Source organism: Penicillium malachiteum (assembly GCF_028827825.1).
Source record: "Penicillium malachiteum strain IBT 17515 chromosome Unknown utg000002l:1.0-8849297.0:1.0-8852440.0, whole genome shotgun sequence".
In the NCBI taxonomy this organism is placed as follows: Eukaryota; Fungi; Ascomycota; class Eurotiomycetes; order Eurotiales; family Aspergillaceae; genus Penicillium; species Penicillium malachiteum.
Genome location: NW_026643095.1, coordinates 1,225,514 through 1,245,532, shown reverse-complemented (window position 1 = coordinate 1,245,532; position 20,019 = coordinate 1,225,514). Strand labels below are relative to the sequence as shown.

General features: G+C 46.0%; 8 protein-coding genes across 8 annotated transcripts; 3 read left to right on the top strand and 5 right to left on the bottom strand.

Moving 5' to 3' along the window:
- Positions 1-322: 322 nt before the first annotated feature.
- Positions 323-2,961, bottom strand: N7483_003514 (uncharacterized protein; the record flags this gene model as incomplete). The annotated part of the gene is made up of 7 exons (XM_057086951.1): positions 323-1,367; positions 1,419-1,917; positions 1,967-2,030; positions 2,122-2,275; positions 2,341-2,378; positions 2,429-2,447; positions 2,891-2,961. The coding sequence occupies 7 exons, from the start codon at positions 2,959-2,961 to the stop codon at positions 323-325; spliced, it is 1,890 nt and encodes a 629-aa protein (XP_056946780.1).
- A 2,001-nt stretch (positions 2,962-4,962) lies between these two features.
- On the top strand, positions 4,963-5,788 carry arfA (putative ADP-ribosylation factor; the record flags this gene model as incomplete). Its single annotated transcript, XM_057086950.1, has 4 exons — positions 4,963-5,110; positions 5,234-5,478; positions 5,556-5,621; positions 5,696-5,788. The coding sequence occupies 4 exons, from the start codon at positions 4,963-4,965 to the stop codon at positions 5,786-5,788; spliced, it is 552 nt and encodes a 183-aa protein (XP_056946779.1).
- Positions 5,789-6,765: 977 nt separating this feature from the next.
- On the top strand, positions 6,766-9,207 carry N7483_003512 (DUF3405 domain-containing protein; the record flags this gene model as incomplete). The annotated part of the gene is made up of 1 exon (XM_057086949.1): positions 6,766-9,207. One exon carries the CDS (start codon positions 6,766-6,768, stop codon positions 9,205-9,207), a length of 2,442 nt encoding a protein of 813 aa, XP_056946778.1.
- A 784-nt stretch (positions 9,208-9,991) lies between these two features.
- On the top strand, positions 9,992-10,267 carry N7483_003511 (uncharacterized protein; the record flags this gene model as incomplete). Its single annotated transcript, XM_057086948.1, has 1 exon — positions 9,992-10,267. The coding sequence occupies one exon, from the start codon at positions 9,992-9,994 to the stop codon at positions 10,265-10,267; it is 276 nt and encodes a 91-aa protein (XP_056946777.1).
- A 1,048-nt stretch (positions 10,268-11,315) lies between these two features.
- Positions 11,316-13,783, bottom strand: N7483_003510 (uncharacterized protein; the record flags this gene model as incomplete). Its single annotated transcript, XM_057086947.1, has 3 exons — positions 11,316-13,224; positions 13,279-13,693; positions 13,756-13,783. 3 exons carry the CDS (start codon positions 13,781-13,783, stop codon positions 11,316-11,318), a joined length of 2,352 nt encoding a protein of 783 aa, XP_056946776.1.
- Positions 13,784-14,680: 897 nt separating this feature from the next.
- N7483_003509 (uncharacterized protein) lies at positions 14,681-15,022 on the bottom strand (the record flags this gene model as incomplete). The annotated part of the gene is made up of 1 exon (XM_057086946.1): positions 14,681-15,022. The coding sequence occupies one exon, from the start codon at positions 15,020-15,022 to the stop codon at positions 14,681-14,683; it is 342 nt and encodes a 113-aa protein (XP_056946775.1).
- A 1,220-nt stretch (positions 15,023-16,242) lies between these two features.
- Positions 16,243-17,606, bottom strand: N7483_003508 (TauD/TfdA family dioxygenase; the record flags this gene model as incomplete). The annotated part of the gene is made up of 4 exons (XM_057086945.1): positions 16,243-16,402; positions 16,454-16,759; positions 16,813-17,299; positions 17,348-17,606. The coding sequence occupies 4 exons, from the start codon at positions 17,604-17,606 to the stop codon at positions 16,243-16,245; spliced, it is 1,212 nt and encodes a 403-aa protein (XP_056946774.1).
- Positions 17,607-18,297: 691 nt separating this feature from the next.
- N7483_003507 (phosphotransferase family protein) lies at positions 18,298-19,494 on the bottom strand (the record flags this gene model as incomplete). The annotated part of the gene is made up of 1 exon (XM_057086944.1): positions 18,298-19,494. One exon carries the CDS (start codon positions 19,492-19,494, stop codon positions 18,298-18,300), a length of 1,197 nt encoding a protein of 398 aa, XP_056946773.1.
- Between the last annotated feature and the right edge of the window lie 525 nt (positions 19,495-20,019).

Genomic DNA, 20,019 nt, shown 5'->3' with positions numbered 1-20,019 from the left:
ATGTGCTAATAGTAGGCTAGACCCAGACTGAAATCAAACTAATCTCATACTGGAATGATGCTATCGGTTCCAATGACCCCTGCTGGTAAAAGATTGATGATTTTAAATCTTCAAATGTTTCCAATGTTTGGTTGGACCTTCACGTAAAGATGATCTACTATCATGGGTCGGTCAATCAGAGTTTACTGTCAATTCGAACCTCGAAAAGCTTTACATCAAAGTAATATAGGGAATATCCCGATTCAGAGCCATTCAAAGACATAGAGCTCCCGTAAGTCTCAGTTCTCAAATTCCCTTCTAAAAGAAATTGTAGGAGTTATAATCATCTATCATCCCCAGGTACCTGCATGGATGGAAGCAAAGTCAAATCAAGGTTCTGCCAATCCCAAATCTGATCGAATTGACCAAAGTCGAAGGCAGAAAAATCACAGACTCCCATACTGGGAGGAATTTCTAGCTCAGGTATGGGGAAGTCCAGTGATGCAGGGAAAAATGTTTGCGTGGAATCAAAGGAGTCCAACGACGGAATCCATGACTCTGGGGAGATATCATCCGTAAGAGACGGTGCAGCCAAATCCGGAGAAAAGTCGTTATAATCTATGGCTTCACTGGAGTAGTTCCCGGTAGCATTGACCTGCGAGGTAGTTTTTGGTGATTTTAACAAGCTCCCAGAGAGTTTGATCATTACTTTGTAGCAGACTGCGCCAAGTTTGGTGATCTGAGATAGTTCTTCCATTGATGAGCAGGCGAGTCTGATAACTTGAATGACTTCGTCGCGTCGTGGAAGACTGTTGTCCCGATCATGGATAACTGCTGAACATAAGAAGGCGGCAGTATCAAACAGAAGGAACGAAACGATATGAAACTTTGCGTTTATGGGGAAAACGTGATCGAAAAGTTGGCGGGACAGTTTCAATAGATGAATTGCGATATCAACTGCTTTCGATCGACAAGCCCGATCTTCTCGAGAGCTGCTTGAGTCATAAACCCTCGTAAGAAAGCGTTTAAATGGTGAAAGCATCGTCATATAAGATATAGCATATAAATGGTGACGTTGGAGCGGAATGTAAATGTGAGTTTTATCCCACTGTGTATCAGGATCACTCTCACTATAGGGAGGAGGCAGAGAAACAATCCAATTATTGATATGTGTTCTAATAGATTCTGCCTCCAGTGGAGTGGTCTCTCCTCCATTGAGTAGAGATGTCCCTGTCATAATCTGACCAAGCTGGAATTGGAGAGATACATGGGCAAAGGGAGAAGGCGGGCCTTCACCATTGCTTCTTTCAAGTTGTAGATTTGGCAGCTCGACTGCAGATGAGTTATGATTGATGATAAGCGGACGAGAAAGCAACATTGCAATTTGCCTGTATAGTGTGTTAGATTTCTCGAATAGACTAGAGAGTTGTTGACCATACCAATCCCAATTACACAATATGCACCACATTCGTCGCCTCATTTCCGTATCGAACTCCGAAAGGCCAGACTTAACAGAGCTCTTGTGCATGCCCTGTTCCTGTGCCTCGTGAATAGACGAGCTGAGTGCATGCCAGGATTCCACGAAGAGAGACTCCGATTTGAACCAGGCTGCCGTGAGGAAAAGCTGCTGGACTTGTGAGAGCCCTCCCTTTCCGGGCCCGATAGTGTTACTCAGTTGCTTTCCAGCATAGTGCAAGTTCTCTGAAAGCTTCTGGGCAGAATATCCCAACTCTGACTCTAGCTTTCGCTCTGTGTCAGTATCCAAGTATTGTGCCGAGCAGGCGCATACTCGGATGAGAAGGCAAGTGAACTCTGGGGTGATGAGCTTCCCGTTTGCCCGATCTGCCCACCAGGCAGCATAAGCGACTGAAAATCTGGGCGGATAGAGACAAGAATAGTTATAATTAGTGACCTCCAAGAATCGTTGGACCAGGATATCTGATTCGATGGTTAGTACGCTCCATAGGCTACTGAGGTACATACAGACCTGTGTATGGTTTCGGAGGCAAGAGGCCTAGGGCATTTCGTATTTCTGAAGACGTTCCCTCGAGCTGTTGGTTTATCATGGATAGTTTTGACTTGGAGGAGCTTTGTTGGCCAAACGTCTTTCAAGTCGTTTCTCAGAGGGGAGTGAACATGTACCTGCTGCGATGTATTTCCCAGTAGCAGATTCTGGTCATTGGGCAGATATCCGATGACCCGAAGCCCATCCTTCGTAGCGAGAGAGTGTAGTTCAGCGGAGAATTCTTCACCTTGCTCAGGCCGGATACTCATGTCCTCATCGAACGATGTCTTTCTAAATGAACAGTTGAGTTACACTACCTCGTTCCGAACCACTGATGTAGTTGAACATAAACATACCTTGGTTGACCCGTTAAAGCCTTTTTCGCTGTTTCCTTCTTTGGAAATTTACAAAGATGTGGTATTTTCCTAAGCTGGCAGTGATTACACGGCCATTCGCGGTTGCACTAGATTGGATGTTTATTAGATGCGATCCTAGTACTACCAAGGAATCCTGCCAGTGATGGACTTGCCTTTTGCTTCCGACGATAACACTCAGCACATGACGGTGCCGCCCGGACGGACTTCCCTGCCCTGTTCCCGACCATCTTGCGTGAGATAAAGTGGCTCCGAGGGCCAAAAATATAAAGCAACCAAGGGACAAAGGAGTGTTCAGAGTTGAGTGACGTTTGTTGTCACCTTCATATTCAGGCAGGAATACATAACTACCCGCTCCACTATACCTGATTCGGTTAGATTTTACAGCGATCTGCGCATGTGATTGGCTACAGTCAAGTATGAGGTGAACTCGTTATCTTCGAAGTAATGACAATATTGAACATATTGCCATCATCAAAGGCTACGCTCATTGAGAGCAGTAGTACTTCGATGTCACGTTATGGTTACATACTCATCTACACCCGTGGAAGGGTGGAGGCCGGGCTGCTCACCTGGCAGGTGAGTCACGGTGTTATAGAACATATTGGATGCAGAATTTGAAATTTAGTCTCAAACAGAAAAATGGCCGTTAATGATTGGTAGCATGAATCTAGAATAAAATTTTATTTTTCAAGTTAGAGATGAAGATGGAATCCCATATTGAGAACTTCAAGTTGAAGATATTTTCTTATCCTGATAGCTCGGGCAAGGCGCGAAGTCACAAAGGCTCAGTTATTTTCAGTTGACGGGGGAAACCACCGGGTAGTAATAAATGGAAAAATAGGGGAAGAAAAAGAGGAAAGGAGAGCAAACAGAAAAAAAAAAAAAAAAAAGATAGCATGTCCTGGTTTCGATCCAGGGTCTGTTTTGGAGTTAGTTGTTTGTTCGGTAGTAGGCGATATGAGGTAGACTGACCCTCCGGGTTATGAGCCCCTATTAACTTTGTTAGTATTTGAGTGATTTTATTATGTGAATCACATGACTTACGGCGCTCTTCCCCTGAGCTAACATGCTGGGGTGGTTGACATCTTTTCTCGAAACTGCCCCATAACTGTGGCCTGTAAGGTCCATTAGGGTATACAGCCCACAGCATAACCCTGGTATGAGTCACATCCAAACCGACCCGCATCAACCGGCAGAAAGTGACCACCCAAAAGCGGTCAGCTATAGCTAGCTCACGAGATAGAACAGAGCCGTCAACTGGTCACAGTGCATTACTCCCGAATTGATGTTAGCCACCTGTCGACGGGATCCGCTGCTGATAAGAGGCTACAGTCAACTGGTGCTGAGCTTCGGCTCGGATGGCAGGTCTGGTATTTCGGGCACACGTACTCCGTACTCCGTATAAGAATAGCTAATACCTTACATTTCAGGTCCTGCCTTAACAATATCTACTAGTTGTGGCTAGGAAACTTAAAGCATCTACAACATCACCATTTTAAATGAAGATCTTTACATGTATTTGTGATCTCAGGCTCGAGAATATTCAAATGTTCATAAACAAGAGCCTTTCCAAGGTTTTGGTCGGTGGCTCAGGCTTCTCTGATCAAGGCGTCCAAGCGTTTTATCCACATCTTGCACGGGCTTCTTGTTTAAGCTCCTATATAATTCCAACCTTGGAAGTTGAAGGCCCTCTCGATAAACCGTTCTCCTAGCAATTGATAGAACCTGGGTAGTTGCTCTCTTGATTAGTATTAGAAATATCTTTTGGCAAGTTCGATTGAAGAAGTTTGGTTGAAGTATATGATATCCAGCCCTGGAGGGTAGATTGAAGATATCTCGTAACCATCGTCAAATTGACGCCAGATGTTCCATGTGACGCGGCGGTCCCCCATGTGTCTCCATGGCATAAGAGAATTTACCGCAAAGACACCAAAGATGGGGCCTGATAAGTTAACTATACGCCTATCAGGGGGCGAGAATGGGCATCTGGATCTAGTTCGAGAATGGGTCCTCTTATTTATGGGGCGAAGTCACCTTTCGCCTCCGGTATTTCGGATACACTCAAACACCGTGTCCTCTTTTATGTGTGTGCCTCATTTTAAAGTACAGTAATAGCCCGGAGATTGACATATAATCTCGAGGTAAAATTGGAGCCTCTAGACAATTGGATTTAATTCTATTTTGTAGTTGCCTTCCCATCGTCCCTTGTTTATTGTAAAAGAAAGAAGAGATTAGGTGACCGAGACTTCACCCACCGCCGCCGCTCAGCGTATTTCTGTAATCCCAAACAAAAACTCTCCTTCTTCCCTCTTCCCTTAACAACCTGATCGTGACCTTTCTCGATTTCTTTTCTCCCTTTCTAATCTACTCTCCTATCATACTACTTTTTCCTGCCGGTAAGCTTGGCTGGGTCGATCATCCCTTCCTGCTTTCGCCCACCCCTGAGATTCCCCAATCCGTCCACAACACGTTTTCCCTATCCACTCCCTCTCTCTTTCCCACCCCCCCCTCCTTTAAACCTCCACATCTTTCTCCCCTCTATCCAGAACTCAACCCTCTAAACTAAAACCTTTAATATCTAGGTTCGAAGGCTAAATCAATATGGGTCTTACTGTCTCGAAGCTGATGGATAGACTATGGGGTCGCAAGGAGATGCGTATCCTGATGGTCGGTCTGGACGCGGCCGGAAAGACCACCATCCTTTACAAGCTGAAGCTCGGTGAAATCGTCACTACCATTCCCACCATCGGTCAGTTTCGCTCCGATTCCACTATCCGACTCACTCGTCGCATTGAGATCGACTTGATCCCCGGAAACACATAAGGAATGAGACACAGCAGGTTGCTGACTGTAGGCTTTCAACATTTTCCAGGCTTCAACGTCGAGACCGTCGAATACAAGAACATTCAGTTCACCGTGTGGGATGTCGGTGGTCAGGACAAGATCCGTCCTCTGTGGCGCCACTACTTCCAGAACACCCAGGGTATTATCTTCGTGGTTGACAGCAACGATCGTGACCGTATTGTCGAGGCCCGTGAGGAGTTGCAGCGCATGTTGAACGAGGATGAGCTCCGCGATGCTCTGCTCCTGGTTTTCGCCAACAAGCAAGATTTGCCTGTAAGGAACTCGTTCCGAAGAAATCAGAAGTTGATTTCTATTTAAAAAGAGCCTCATGTACTGATTTGCGCCTACAGAACGCCATGAGCCCCGCTGAGATCACCCAGCAGCTGGGTCTCCAGAGCTTGACCCGCCGTGCTTGGGTATGTTTCTTTTTTTTCTCCCCTTTCTTCCCCACTAAAACTCAAAGCGATTCAATATACTAACCTACCCTTAGTTCATCCAATCTACCTGCGCCACCACTGGTGACGGTCTGTACGAGGGTCTGGAGTGGCTCGCCGACACTCTCCGGAAAACGAACCGCGATTAAGCGGGTATAATACCAATTACTATGGGGGGAGGAGTGTGTATGTAGCAGGGCAAGAGAAATACCACGGGAAATCTGCAAATGATGGATTGATGATGACTATGGAGTTCTTTCGCGAGGCCATGGAACATTTATGAATGACCTTGACGGTTTACAAGAGTGATTCGACCGGTGCTTTGCATGTTCCCTCCACCTTATTTCTCTTCGCTATGCTCTTAGCCTCATTTCTTTTTTTCTTCTTTTATTCCTGGCGCCTCGTCAAAATTGCTGTTCCTTTTCTTACCCTGTCTTTTTTATTGACCTATTGTAAACATTCCCAGGGGAATTGGAGTACTATGAGTAAAGGGAATAAACTATCCATCAGTACTATGAAGTAGGATTTTACGATTTAAAATCCTTGATTACCAGGTATATTCAAATATTTTACTCTTCAAGTGTTATTCAAATGTTCGAATGTTGTACTCTGTACTCTGTTACTCCGTACTAGGATATGATAAGGGGAGATCTTCCAAATATAGGTAATTTGGTAGTTTGCGTATGCACACACACATTTGGTCTTGGCAGGACCTTTCCAGGTTTTTCTTCTTCTTTTCTAATGTTCTTCCGGTGGCAATTGATTCTCCCTTCATTTTATTTTGGTGATTTCTTGGTGTTCTTGGGTATTTTCCATAGTATTTGAAGAAGTTTCAAGGGGTTTTTAGAAACTTGGGGTTTAATGTTTGATTCCCCCGAGGTTGACTCCATAAATCGGGCTTAGAACCCTCTAAGGGCCCTTTAACCCGCATTGCCCGGTCGACGCAAACACAAGAAACCCGGACCCGAACGTCATCGCGTGCCACCCACAGCCCCCCCTTTTTCTTCAAGCCTCAAACAACATACCAATTTGATTAATTCGTGATCGCTTTGTGGAATCGTTCTTTTGGGCCCAGTTGGCCTGTCCAATTCTTTCTTTTCTTCTGTTGATGAGTTAACCCGCCACAATGACCGTCCAGGCGAGGAGGTCCTCCGCGGCCTACAGTAAACCGTCGCCCTACTCGTCGCGTGCCCATGACAACGACATTGAAAAACAACGACTGAATGCTCGACCACAATATCACCATTACAGTCGCAGTGACGACGAGGAGGAAGAATCAGAATCAGATAGCGGCCCTGACCACTCCTCCAGTTCTTATCCACTGGCCGCTGGCAGTTCTCGTCGTGGTGGATCAAACGTGGGCTTTCGCGTCCCTCAACGGATAATGCGATGGCTTTGCCTAGGATTATTCATCTCACTTATCCTTTTCATCTTGACCCTCTTCCGATTTACCATCTCGTCCTCCGTATCAAAGGTCGCCGTGGAACTTCCTAAAGTCGTCTCCCCGAAACCGCCCGCATGGGAATCATTCCCATTCCTCGACCGCTACCACGGTGGATTAAACAACCTCGTCGCTCGTTATGACAATGTACCCGAATACCCTGGTGATGGTGCTGATGTGCCTATACCCATAGAGGAGGAGGAGGAGGAACACGACGAGGAAGAAACCCAGTTGAACAAACGGGATATGAAGCTATCCATGTCAAGTTCTGTCTTTAATCCGTATCCAGACTACAATTCTCCTGATTATATCAAGAAGTATGGTGAAAAGCGCGAATGTTTCTTGGACAAAGATGGTTCTATTCGCATTCCAGCTGTGCAATCTTTCCCCGGTGTACCCAAAGGATTCCCCGAGCCGGTGATTGGATCAAATACGATGCTTGGGATCCGTGACGACATGTGCTTTGATCGATTCGGACGACTGGGACCTTATGGACTTGGATACGGCGTTAAGAAGGGCGGTATCGGAGCCGGTCTCGAGGGACATCGCGATGGTGCTGAGCGTGTCTGGGAAGATGTTCCTCCGGTAGACTTCCGACAGATCAGCTGGGCGGATGCACAGCACCGATGCAGTGCTGCAAATAGCCATCGCTTTAAGGAGCTGCCCGAGCCACGCTTGAACCGATTCGTTTCGATGCCTGTGGGAGTCTCCAATATCAATGTTGTTCAGGAGCCAGAGGACGCTCAGAGAGCTGCGCCCAAGGTTGGATCAGAGCGCCTACAAAAAACCGCGGTCATTATCCGTACCTGGCATGACTTCCACTACACCCCCGAAGACATTATGTATCTCCGAGCTGTAATCTCCGAGCTCTCATTGCTGTCCGGTGGTGAATACACTATTCATTTCCTTGTTCATGTCAAGAACAACGATCTTCAGATCTGGGCGGATGACGAAACCTACGAACGCGTCCTTCATGATGCATTGCCCGAAGAGTTCCGTGGAATGGGAACGCTGTGGTCTGAGGCACAGATGTCGCTGGTGTATCCTGGTCTCGAGGAGACATTCACTCGCGGATTACCTATTCATGGAGTCTATCGCAGTACTTATATGCCCATGCAGTACTTCGCTTACCAGCATCCGGAATACGACTACTTCTGGAACTGGGAGATGGACGTTCGCTACACCGGTCATTGGTATCATCTTTTCGACAAGGTTGGAGACTGGGCGAGAGCCCAGCCCAGAAAGGGTATGTGGGAGCGCAATGCTCGCTTCTATGTTCCATCAGTTCATGGCTCTTGGGAAGACTTCCGCCAGATGGTTCGTGTTCAAACCGAGAGCGGTACCAATAGTCCTAACAACATGTGGAGCGTGGCCAAGCCTGATGGACAGGATAAGAATCGGGGTCCAGATGGAGTGCGTATCCAAGGTGACAAGTTCATTTGGGGTCCCGAGCGACCTGATGAACGCGACATCTTCGAAGTGGAAGGAGAAGGCATTCCGCCAACAACTATGGACAAGGATCAATATCAATGGGGCGTGGGTGAGGATGCTGACTTGGTCGTTTTCAACCCTCTGTACGATCCCGAGGGTACGACCTGGTTGCTTCGAGACGATGTAACTGGTTACAATAAAGAAAACGGAATGCCCCCACGCCGCACTGCGATCATCACCGCCTCACGTCTTTCGCGCAAGCTTCTCACCACCATGCATCGTGAGACCAGCTTGAAGCACCACAGTATGTTCTCTGAGATGTGGCCTGCTACCACAGCGCTTCATCACGGATTCAAAGCGGTCTATGTGCCTCATGCTGTTTACATTGACCGTCGCTGGCCTACTAAATACCTCGAATCTGTCTTTAACGCTGGTCGCAATGGTGCATCAGGTGGCACTCGCACCTCGGTCTTTGGTGACAGGGAACACAACTTCAAGGGTACCACCTGGTTCTACTCTGCCGGATTCTCCCCTAATATCTGGCGTCGCTGGCTCGGCATGCGAGTCGACAATGACGGTGGTGAGCAGCAGGAAATAGCTGGCGAGGGCCGTATGTGTCTCCCTCCCATGCTTCTTCACCCTGTCAAGGATGTGCCGATTGTGATTGATGAAGGAGAAAGGTCAGAAGATATGTGAGGACCATGTGTCAACAGGGTCTTGCATTCATCTTCTCCCATCACATACTACTCCCTAATCGGGAATGTTCTTTTCTCGTTTCCTATATATACCCCCGACTATTAGAACAACTTTCCCTGTTTTATTGTTTTTTTTTGTCTTTCATCTACACCGTCTTTCCCCCTTATCCTGATGCATTTTTTGGAAGTTGAGGATCAGCTGGCATGGTTTGCATACTTTATTCTTCATGTTGATCCCTTCTGAGCGATATACGTTCCCAACTTGGCCTATGCTGGTTTGATAAAGGCGTTTTTGATATGGTGGAATGGTCTGGATGGATAGACCATGACTCATGATGCATTTTCAATGTCCTGGTTTATTCCCTTTTGTTTTTTTCTTTCCTTTTTTGGGGCGCTGGTCTAGTAACATCAGATTCTAGATTGTGATCCAGTTTTTTATTAGTACATAATTGTTCAAATGTTTATTGGCCTGTATAGTTCTAACTAGAATCAATACAAGAATATCGATGTCATTCCACAACTTGAAACAGTATATACAAGACACTGCAGTGCCCAGGTGGCATTCATGAATCACACCCCATCCCAAATGAAACAGACCTTGAACTAGTATGTCCCTCTTTAAACCACCTCGAAACCAGAACACTAGACGAAGTGTCCTCGGATTTAGTCCGTCTAGGCATCAACAAATCCGACCTCGTGACAAAACTAGCAGGAACAAAACAAATCGCACACTCATAAACCTCATCATCCGAAACCCCAAAAGAAAGACAAGTTCTACAAACCCGATGTCCACACTTCGTCAACAAGATCTCATTACAAGCACTTGTGTCTTCACCACCAACCACACAAGTATGACAAAAATGCGTCGGGAATTGAATCCGTGGATCTTGCATCCTGCGCTCAATTTCAGAGGTGAGTTCTTTCCCTTTCTCTACTCTTGCGCGGAGGAGATGGACTTTTGTACTGAGCTTTGTCAGGGTATTGGTGGTGATGTTGCTGGATGGTTTTTGGAGAGTTGGGACTGGTTCGAGGAAGATGACTGGTCTGAAACGGTGGGATAGTGGTCTGTCTTTTAGACTCTCGTGTTCTAGATTCCAGCGGCGGCGGAGTTGGCGGTTTAGGAGGATAGTGAAGTATATTGATAATGCTTGCCACGCGCGGTATTCGGAGATTGGGTCTAGCCTGAGGCTTGGAGTTGACGTTTTTGATGACTTGAGATTGGATTCATGGTGATTGAGGTTTGTTGGAGTTGGAAGAGGCATTAAGTCGAGCATTTGATCTTGAAATTGAGGATTCTTCAATGTTGTAGGGGGTGGCAAATCCGAGTTGTGAGTTGTGAGTTGGATAGTAGTAGACATCTGGAGTGTCGAGATGCTAGTTCTTACTACTAGTAACTTGAGAGTCCTTTATGTTTGAGGATAAAGCCAGTGTCCTTGAAATCCAATTCGAACGATGGGATAAAACCGATTATATAGATCGTTTCGGCCGAACAGGTCGTCTAAAACTCGGAGATCAAATCTGAGTAAACTCGGTTCAGCCGGCTGATCCGACCCGTAGACCCTGATCTACTTGGATCCAGCCTCTCTTTTCCACCTCAAATTCTGGTACCGATTGGCCAAGAAGAAAATAAAAATATAACCAAGTGGCGTTTATTTCGACTGAGACTCTTCTTTAGCGCCTGTTCTACGGGGTTACTTCGGTATCTGCGACGATTAGAGGGGTGAACCGTGGTTCGGAGTTGAGAGTAGAACTCATACATTCTTGAAGAGGAATTGCCACATGCAGACAAAACATTTCAAAGAGCAGAAAATGAGCAATCTACTCGGCGTGAGTTGGCCAAGGCTGAGGTAGCTCTAATTGGGACAAATTTCCACGGTCATACACATATCGTTTGATCTGTATCAATTTTATACTGTGTGTGGACCATGTACATGTGTGCCATGCTTGACTTGAATGGGCTTTTGGTTAACCCGATTTGGGTTGATTGGAGGAACTAAATAGCACTCGAGAGCGATGAAGAGTCAGATTGTATGGATGAATGATCGAATTTGTGAAAATTGATACCAGTTCGTTCTATTTCTATCTATTTGAAAAGACATAACCTTGGAATCATCTCCGATAAATGATTCGGTGTGGCAAGGACTGCCCTGTCTCTTCCTGGCTTTTCACACAAATGTAGCCTGCATAATAAAACTCCCAAGACACGATCGAGACTCCGCTAAAGTGGAAGATATAGTTATAAGGTTTAGGAGAGCCGTCGTCATCCACTGGCAGAGAATGATCAGGACCAGTGCGGGGGAGAACTTTCGTGGTAGAATACATCTGGCCATATACGATGTATTCTCCAGGAACATATGTCCCATCCACTCTTTTGGGATAGAGAGGCGAAAGTCGTAAGGTCCGGATATCTGTGGTAGTTTTTTCATTGGGGCTTGTCTCACCTGGCCAGATTTCAATATTTGCAGTCCCACTGGCAGTTGCTTCCAATAACCGGAAAATAGAGGTACTAGCAAGACCACCTGGACGCCGCTTCCCATGACAAACGTATTCCATATCAAACCTCTCGGATGAGTACCGTGGAGAGAAGCTAACAGCTTCAAACTTTTCTTCTTTGCCAGAGACTGGGTCCGTCTGCCAAGATGTCCAAGTTCCGTGGAGAGCTCTAAAAACAGCGACTGCTGTAGCTATTTCCCGAGCTTGATGGTCTTCATCAGATATACTCGTTAACGCGTCCAAGGTAAGCTGTGTATCCGAAGTAGGATTCAAGGTATCCACGGGGGAAGATCCTTGATTATAGGTATAGCGAGCAGGAATAACCGGTCCAGATCGACTGCCATCATTCGATAGACTTGTGCGCTCAATTTCCAGATCTCTAGCAAATGCCTCCATCAGACCTACATAGTCTCCCATCGGGAATTGACTACGACGGGTATTTGAGTCGGAATGCCTGAGAAGTCGTACGCCCGCTCTCTGATCCTCCGTTCCCAGAGTTTCTTGATCTTCTCCAGCCCACTCGTTGCCAAGGAACCTCGCCTGCATCTCCATGACTCCCCAGTATGGACCGCGATAAAGACCAACGAATCCAAGGTCCGGGATCTCGGAGCGAATTGTACCCCCTTTGTCCAAGACAAGAGGTAGGAATGGATCTTCGGTGCTGTATTCCAGAGTAGACAAAACATCCTCGGGTAAAAAGGACAGTGCGTCAAAAGGCGTGTATCCTGTAGCCATCACAACAGCGGCAATATTCTTCAAGAATTTCTTCCGTCCACTCGCAGTGTTAATAGTAATGGTGGCTAGTTCCGTTTGGGTGTTATATTTTACAGACACAGCTCGTCCCATTGTAGCTTGAATGGCTCCAGATCGGACAAACTCAGCATAGTCATTTCCAATCGCAACCCATGGAGGCCAAGAAGCTGTCTTTTCTTTGGCAGTGGGATCGTGAACATGTCCCAATTTTTCGTATTCGGGACCCAGTAGAGAAGCAAAGTACTCATTGGTTTTAGTGGCCTTTTCCTCCGAGACAAGTCCCAGGGAGTAGTCTATTGGACCTGGCGGTCGGCGACTCAAGTCGTACATCGCCAAGTCCAATGGCATGAAAGAGAGTTGATCCGTCGAAGTTTCATGAGGGAGATAAGTTGGTAATGTCCAAAAGGGACGGGAGTGAATATGATGAACTTTGTGCTCTTTTTTATCCTGGTAAGTGTTTTCATCATGTAGATGCGAGGATTGATGAAGCGCAATAGCAGATACGGCCTCAACTCCTGACATGCTGCCTCCGATGATAGCGATATTTCCAGTGGCTAAGAGTTTATCATCATCTCGAAGTATGCCCTTGCTTTTTTGTAGCTCGGAGCTGTGGAAGACTCGACCAGCGAGCTGCTCTAATCCTGGAATTTTGGGGATGTATGGACGAGCAAAGTATCCAGATGCAACAACCAGCAAGTCGAACCTTTCGACTTGCACTTGATCTTGATGAACTCCTTCCTGCTCACACTCTCTGCTATCGTTGTCCGAGGACCTGTCGTTTTGCGGTTACAACTAGCTTCAATTTTCATTCAGGGATAAGACAAACTTTGATGTCACCCACGACACTTCCCATCCAGTCTCAGAGCCAGGACCAACAGTGCGCACAGTCTTTAAAACCCGATGTCCAAGCTTTATTGAAGCCTCTGGAATGTAGCGTTTCCTATATGCTTCAAGGTAAAGTCCCACCTGTCTGGCCTGTGGGAACATGGGAATATTAGAGGATTCAAATACTGATTCCCAAGAAAGATCAGAGAAAGCCACCGTGAATCTGCTAAGATTCGTTGGCATATGTGGATCTAACTTCCCAGATACATCGCCAGGTGGCCTTTGTGTGCCAGTTGAATGACATGGCCAAAGACCACCGATTTCATGACGCGTGTCAAATATAACGGGCGAGAATGTGCCATGTGGAAAATTGTGTAGGAGTGTCTTTGCAGTGACAAGACCGGAAGGTCCCGCTCCTGATGGAATGTATGAGCGGCTGTCGCATATCACTTTCAAAGGATCGGAGTGGAAGGCTTACCGATGATAGCAACCTTCTTAGTTCTCATTTTTGGGGGTTAAAGCTAATTCATCTCAGTATCAAGTGAAGATGTAGTTGAATTATTGTAGCCTGCCAAGTTCGCATAACCCCACCGCGGGGCCAATGCCCCGCTGTCACGACTCACTACAAAGTACTCCGTACTTAGCGGGTCGTAGAATACGAAAAAAAAGAAACATACTAGAAGAAAATCCGTGAACTGCTGAACTACGGAATTAATGATATTGCGATTAATCCATGAAATGGCCAGATCCAAATAAAATCGCAACAAGAAGGTATCATACGATCATCTGCCGACTAACCGGCCACTGCGAATTTCAACCCAAAGCATTATTATCAGTGAACCACCCTCCTATTAACTCAATGCATGATGAGAATGCTTTTGGAGGCCCTGGGAAAGAGTCAAAAATTGTAAAAGGTAATGAGGATCGCACTAGGCACCACACCAGCGCAAATCTCGGCTACTGTTTAAACATTAGCTCTCCATTTTGCACCTTATGCAGATAAGAAGCTAAATTGTACGTGATAGCAAACTCACCTGTGACAGCACCAGCAGATCAGGTCCACCATATCCACCTGAACACATAACGTGAGCCCATTTAGCAAAGATAACCGAACCGAATCTGCCTTGCGCCAATACCACCACCATCATCACCATGGGAGGAAATCAAAAAAAAGCCTTGCCACGAGACCAAGACCATATTTCAAATTCTCCTAGGATCAGACCCCAAAATCGGGCGTGTGATTCGAAGAAAAAAAGAGAAGATCCGAGGGTACAGGGTATTAAGTTGCCTAGCATAGGACGATCTCCACAGACGTGCGGGGTCGCTCTCGAAAGGTCGAGAAAAAGTCTAGTCGAAGTCTGACAAGCCAAGAGTTTAAGGTGGATCACCTGCAAGTGACCGGATCAAGAAACATGTTCAAGCCATTCGACCACCTGGAGTTCTGGTGTTCGTTGATTGGGTCGGCAAGCCTCGTTGCATACTTGATGCGTGACAAAGGTATCCACATTCCGGTGTGTCAAGGGAATCTTATATTGATTCTTTTTGCGAAGTATTTCTTTTTCGGCCATAGCAGAGGGAGAGAGTTTCGAGAGGGTATTTCGTAGTCTGCGGATTCCGCCATTTGGAAACGTGCGAGGGAATTCTGGTGGTCCGAAGGGAGTATCGACTTTCCATGGTTCTTCAGAAACGATGGAATGCGAATGTCCATTTGGATTCGGTGATGATCTTTGATGACTTTCAGACATTCTGACGGAAAATATCGAGTGAAACAGCTGGGATATCTTTGCGAAAAGGTCAACGATCCGAGATCCGGGCATGGGGGGAGCAAGGTTTGTTAAATACCTGGACGCGGTTCAGGTTGGGGCTCTCAGAACTCAATGATCGCTTTAGTGGCTCTGGAACTATCTCCGCGGGACGCGCGGGGCGATTTCTTCTCTCTTCTTGGTGATGTCTTCAATTGGTCCTCGTGGTTTAAAGTGCAATAGTCTCTCTCTGGGACCTTTGGAAACTCTGGGACCTCTCACTAGGGCTGCAGCTATGCCAAACGCGGTATGGCTCGGATCGTGGGATGGCGAAAAGGATTCAGGGAATTCTTATTGGAGGTTTAGTTCGGAAATCAATATCAATTACTGCTTCAACGAGTGAGTATGGTCAATCAGTGGTGCTTTATCAAGCCAGTTACGTCATCTCGGCAGGAAGATGCCGATCAAATAAAGACGCTTTTGGTGGATCCGGGGACTGCCTTATAAAGTAACCGGATTAAGCAATAGAAGGGAGGTGGGAACTCACTTGAAAGAGATCATGATCTTCGAAGTTGCTTGATTGGAAGAGGAGGGAAAGATTCGTGGCATGCGAATATGAGCTCAAGTTTTTAGTATGAACTGTACGGAGATCGATTCCTTTGAGAGTCAGGGTGTGCACAACCTCATACCGCCACCAGATATTGTATCTTGGTCTTATGTACGCACTTGCAGTTTATTAAAGACTATTATTGCTTCAGATGTCTATTAGACTCGGACTACTTATAGCCGATGCTTGAACCAGTCAATGCAGATATGCATACCAATCCAGCATAAAGAGACCTCGGGAACAGTATAGCCGGATTCAAGTTCTACAAAGAATATTCGACCAAGTCCATGCAAGTCAGATATGCAATATCGAATGAGAGAATTTGCGAGAGAAATACCGCATCATCACATGAGACTTCTTTCTTGTTTGGTTGCTACAGCCAAGCTCACCGCAACAGATTGACAAGGAAGATCATGCAAGACTGCCCACAGACCCGCATTGCTGACTTGTCACCCCATGGGGTTGAACATCCTTGTCGATGACCTAGTTTCATTATGAGCGACCAGTAATCCTCGAAGATTGAAAAACATTTGAGAAACTGTGTTAAAATGCTATTCGTGACTACCATTAATAAGATTATATCATTCCAGCAATTGGTGAAACATGGCTTATCGCCTTAGGACCCAACAGTCTTTCGCAAGCTGCCAGCTTCAAGAGGGAAAGCCTGTTCCTCCTCAGTAATATCCTTAAAGACAGTATCCCAGCGATGCTGCAGTGGCTCCGGTGTCTTCCAGGCGTTCTCCGGGTCCCGCAACCAGAGTCGCAAAAGATGTCGTCTATATCTCATTAGTCGGGATAAAAGTGATTCTAATTTGGGATATACTAACTCCTTGCCTGGCGCATCCTTATATCCATTTCGTGCATGAAAGATGCTGAGATTATTCACATATTGAACATCCCCCTTCTGAAAGTCGAGTGTGGCACGATGCTTCTCTGCCAGGAAATGCAGAGTATCTAAAGCCTCCGCCTGCGCCTCGCTGATTGGAGGGATATCGGCAGATCGGGCCTGCGCAAGAAACCCTGTGAAGTATCGTCGGGCATACTGGATGAGAACGCGCTCGGGGGTGCTGTCTGTTGCTGATTGATGATACAAAAGAGGACGGAGGGTGTATGGTCTCTGGGCATTACCGAACCTAAGATTGGTTAGTGATGGATAGGAAAGAAAATTGATATAGGTAATCCAAACCCGTCAACAGGCCAGTCTTGAGAAAGGGTGTGAATTAAGTCAGGACGCTCCTTTGCAAGAATATTGTACACGTTCCAGCTACTCGAGATGTAGCTTTCACCTGCTTCAGCGGCAGGACTTAGGCACAGCAGAGAGATGATATCCCCTGCGTCTGTATGGAAAACTTGCTTATGTGATGTGTTCGATGGAGCGCCGATCTTTCCTTTCTCAACCAATTTGGTAATATCCTTGATGTGAGAAATCATGGGAGATGTTCCATTTTGCAATCTTGTATCTTGTTGGCGACCCCGGATACTGCCTATATGCGAGGAAACGCCAGTGTATATGATAACATTATCCTCCCGAGAATAGCTATCGATGCGCAGTCCTCGGAGGACAAAGAAGCCTCGGCCATTGTGCAGCTCGTTTGCAAGGTCTCTCAATGCTGAATGAAGGCTGGGAAGAGGAAAGGTAGATTGATTAATGTGTCCCAGAGGCTTTTTGAGGGCTAAAATCATTAGAAAGAGATACTTTCATTGCTTTATTGGTGACATACCTTTAAAGCTGTTTAAAGCCGCATCGATTTCATCAAGCTGGGCATCAGTGAGTTGGTAAATCCAGTCACTGCGGTTCTCAATGTCTTTCCCTTCCCATACAAGGGGAGAGACAAGCTTTTCAGGAAATCCTGCGGGTAAAGTTGTCTGTAAAGACTCGGTTTCCTTGCGGCGCTGAGAGCGTGCCTGATACTTCGTCCAGTCGGGGTGGTACTGGATATCAGGCTGAGTGGGCTTTGTAATGGTCTGAGTTGTAGACATGATGAGCGAGCAATTTCCGTTCAGTTGAACTTTGTCGACACTGTTCGGGGTTGATTCCCTATATATGGAATTTCCCTATCGGCTTGCGAAAGCGGGGTTTGTCGTGCTCGTACATTGTCACGTAACACTCGCGGGGAATGACGTGGTCTTGATTCTTGTTCCTTGAGAAATATTTGAATATTGAGATCATGATATGATATCTTTATCTTTGTGTTCTCTGTGCTAGACTCGGAGGTTCTCCGTTGTTATTAATTTTCAAGTTCGTGCTTGCGATAATGACTTCAAGTTGCACTAGGCATAAGAGGGAATAGAGCGTTATTTTGACACTATTTATAGACATCTAGACACAATTTCCTCTTGGAATTCATTTCTGCCTTAAAGAATCATCGTATTAATTTCCTCTCGACAATGGGTGCCTGTGAATGCTACACATGTGCAGTAGCCGATGGTTAAATGGGAATATCGCCAACATTATGAAGCCACCATATTTACAAGTTAATATTAAGTGGAGCTGATTTGCCGACATGCTTCAACCAAATGATGCGATAGAAAGCTCATAATAGCTCATAAAGACAAAGCCGGTAACCCCCACACACCGCCATCATAGGATGAATTGACGCCATCGCGGAAACACCAACATCTGAATCTTGAATTTGGGGCTGAAATCCAATGAATCCTCAAGTCCTGTAAATCAAGCACCAAATTTCTTCATTGCTTCCTCTGCTGTTGTTCTCCAAGAGGCCACACGATCCTTTGCCTGTCCCCTTGGACACACCTCAACAACTGCACGAATATGATTCACGACAATTTGCATTGATTCTTGTAGTGGACTCAGCTTAGCCTCTTCGAGGATTCTTTCGGCCCCTTTCTCTTGACAAACTCTCTCGAAAATGTTTTCCATGCGAGTTTGCTCCGCTTTATCCTCCGGTGTTGTTTTATAATTCCAGAGGAATGCACGTCGTGGATTCCACCGCGATGCAGCCACAATACCACTAAATTCCCAGTCCAAGATGGCTGTTATGGGACAGTCTGGGTGGTCAGGATCGCACATAATGTTGGCGAAGTGCATATCCTTGTGAGCCAGAATATAAGTGACTTGGTTCAGCTCTTTGGCAGTCTGTGGCTCCTGAATGATAGTCGCAAATTTGCATAATCGAGGGATTATATCACGATATGACTCGAGTGAGGGATGATTCTGTATCGCATGGATGTAGCACCTCATACTATCAACCATGAATGACACGTAATTGACATATCCATCAGGGGCAAGTGGGTTAAGCGACTCCAACGTCTCTGTAGACTCGGACCAATAATTCTCTAGATCAGGAGTTTGCCAGAAGTTTTCTTCCATCGGAGGCCCTCTTGCTATCTCACCATTGTCGAGAGTCAGACCACCTACATACCCATCTTTCCAGGGGTGGTCATGTAACTCGATGAGATAGTCGACAAGCTGATGAACCATCTTGGTCCGAGTTTCTTCAGAGAGTGTGTGATAAACATGATCAACACTCACACCAGAAGCCTTCTCAAGGAGAGTGAACTCGTGTTTGATGACGTTGTCTCCAGTGGAATCATAGCGAATGATCGCTGGGACGGGGATGTGGGTATTCTGGCGCACCCAGTTCATCACGCCAACTTCATTGCGAGTTTTTATACCTGGTAACTGATTACCAGAGACGCGAAGTATCAGAGTTATTGTGCCATCGGGGTTGGAGCGAGCAGAAATATTGGGTTCGGCTGTGGCAGAGAAGTGAATCAAGTAGATTGAATGGAAAGCTGCGGAGACCTTCAAAGGCTCGATGGATGTCGGCTGAGGGAGATCCAGAGAGACGATGAGTTCTGATATCAAATCAATCGTAAGGGACGGAGGAAGATAAATGTCGCTCATGATGACTCCTTTTTCAGTGAGTGCGGGGTTTCCAAGTTTATCAGGATGACCGATAACCGTAGTCTACTAGTACGGATGACGAGTTTTCTGTATAACACTTGAAGCATCTTTGTCTGTTCAGCAACGATGCAATATCCCGATTCTAATGTGATCTTCAGATGAGTGGGAAAATATTGGATAAAATGTAATAATATTGAACATGAATATTCATACAAATACTAGGACATCCAAGTTATCGTAGATCTAAATCGTAATACTGCAACAGTCGTTTCTATATTTAAATAGCATCGCTTCCTTCACTTAAAATGTTCCAGTGAGTAAAAAGTTAGGACGGTATCCTCAAAGTGAGGCTGGATTATCCAGTTGGAATAGGGCATTGTTACCATAGGGCTGATGTTCAGACCATCAACCATAATACTTCTGTCTGGTAGCAACCCTTTTTACTTTCTACCATTGCGGCATGTAATAGTAGCGAGAAACATGACATTTTCCAGTCATGCCATGACTCGTTTCATCGGAATATCA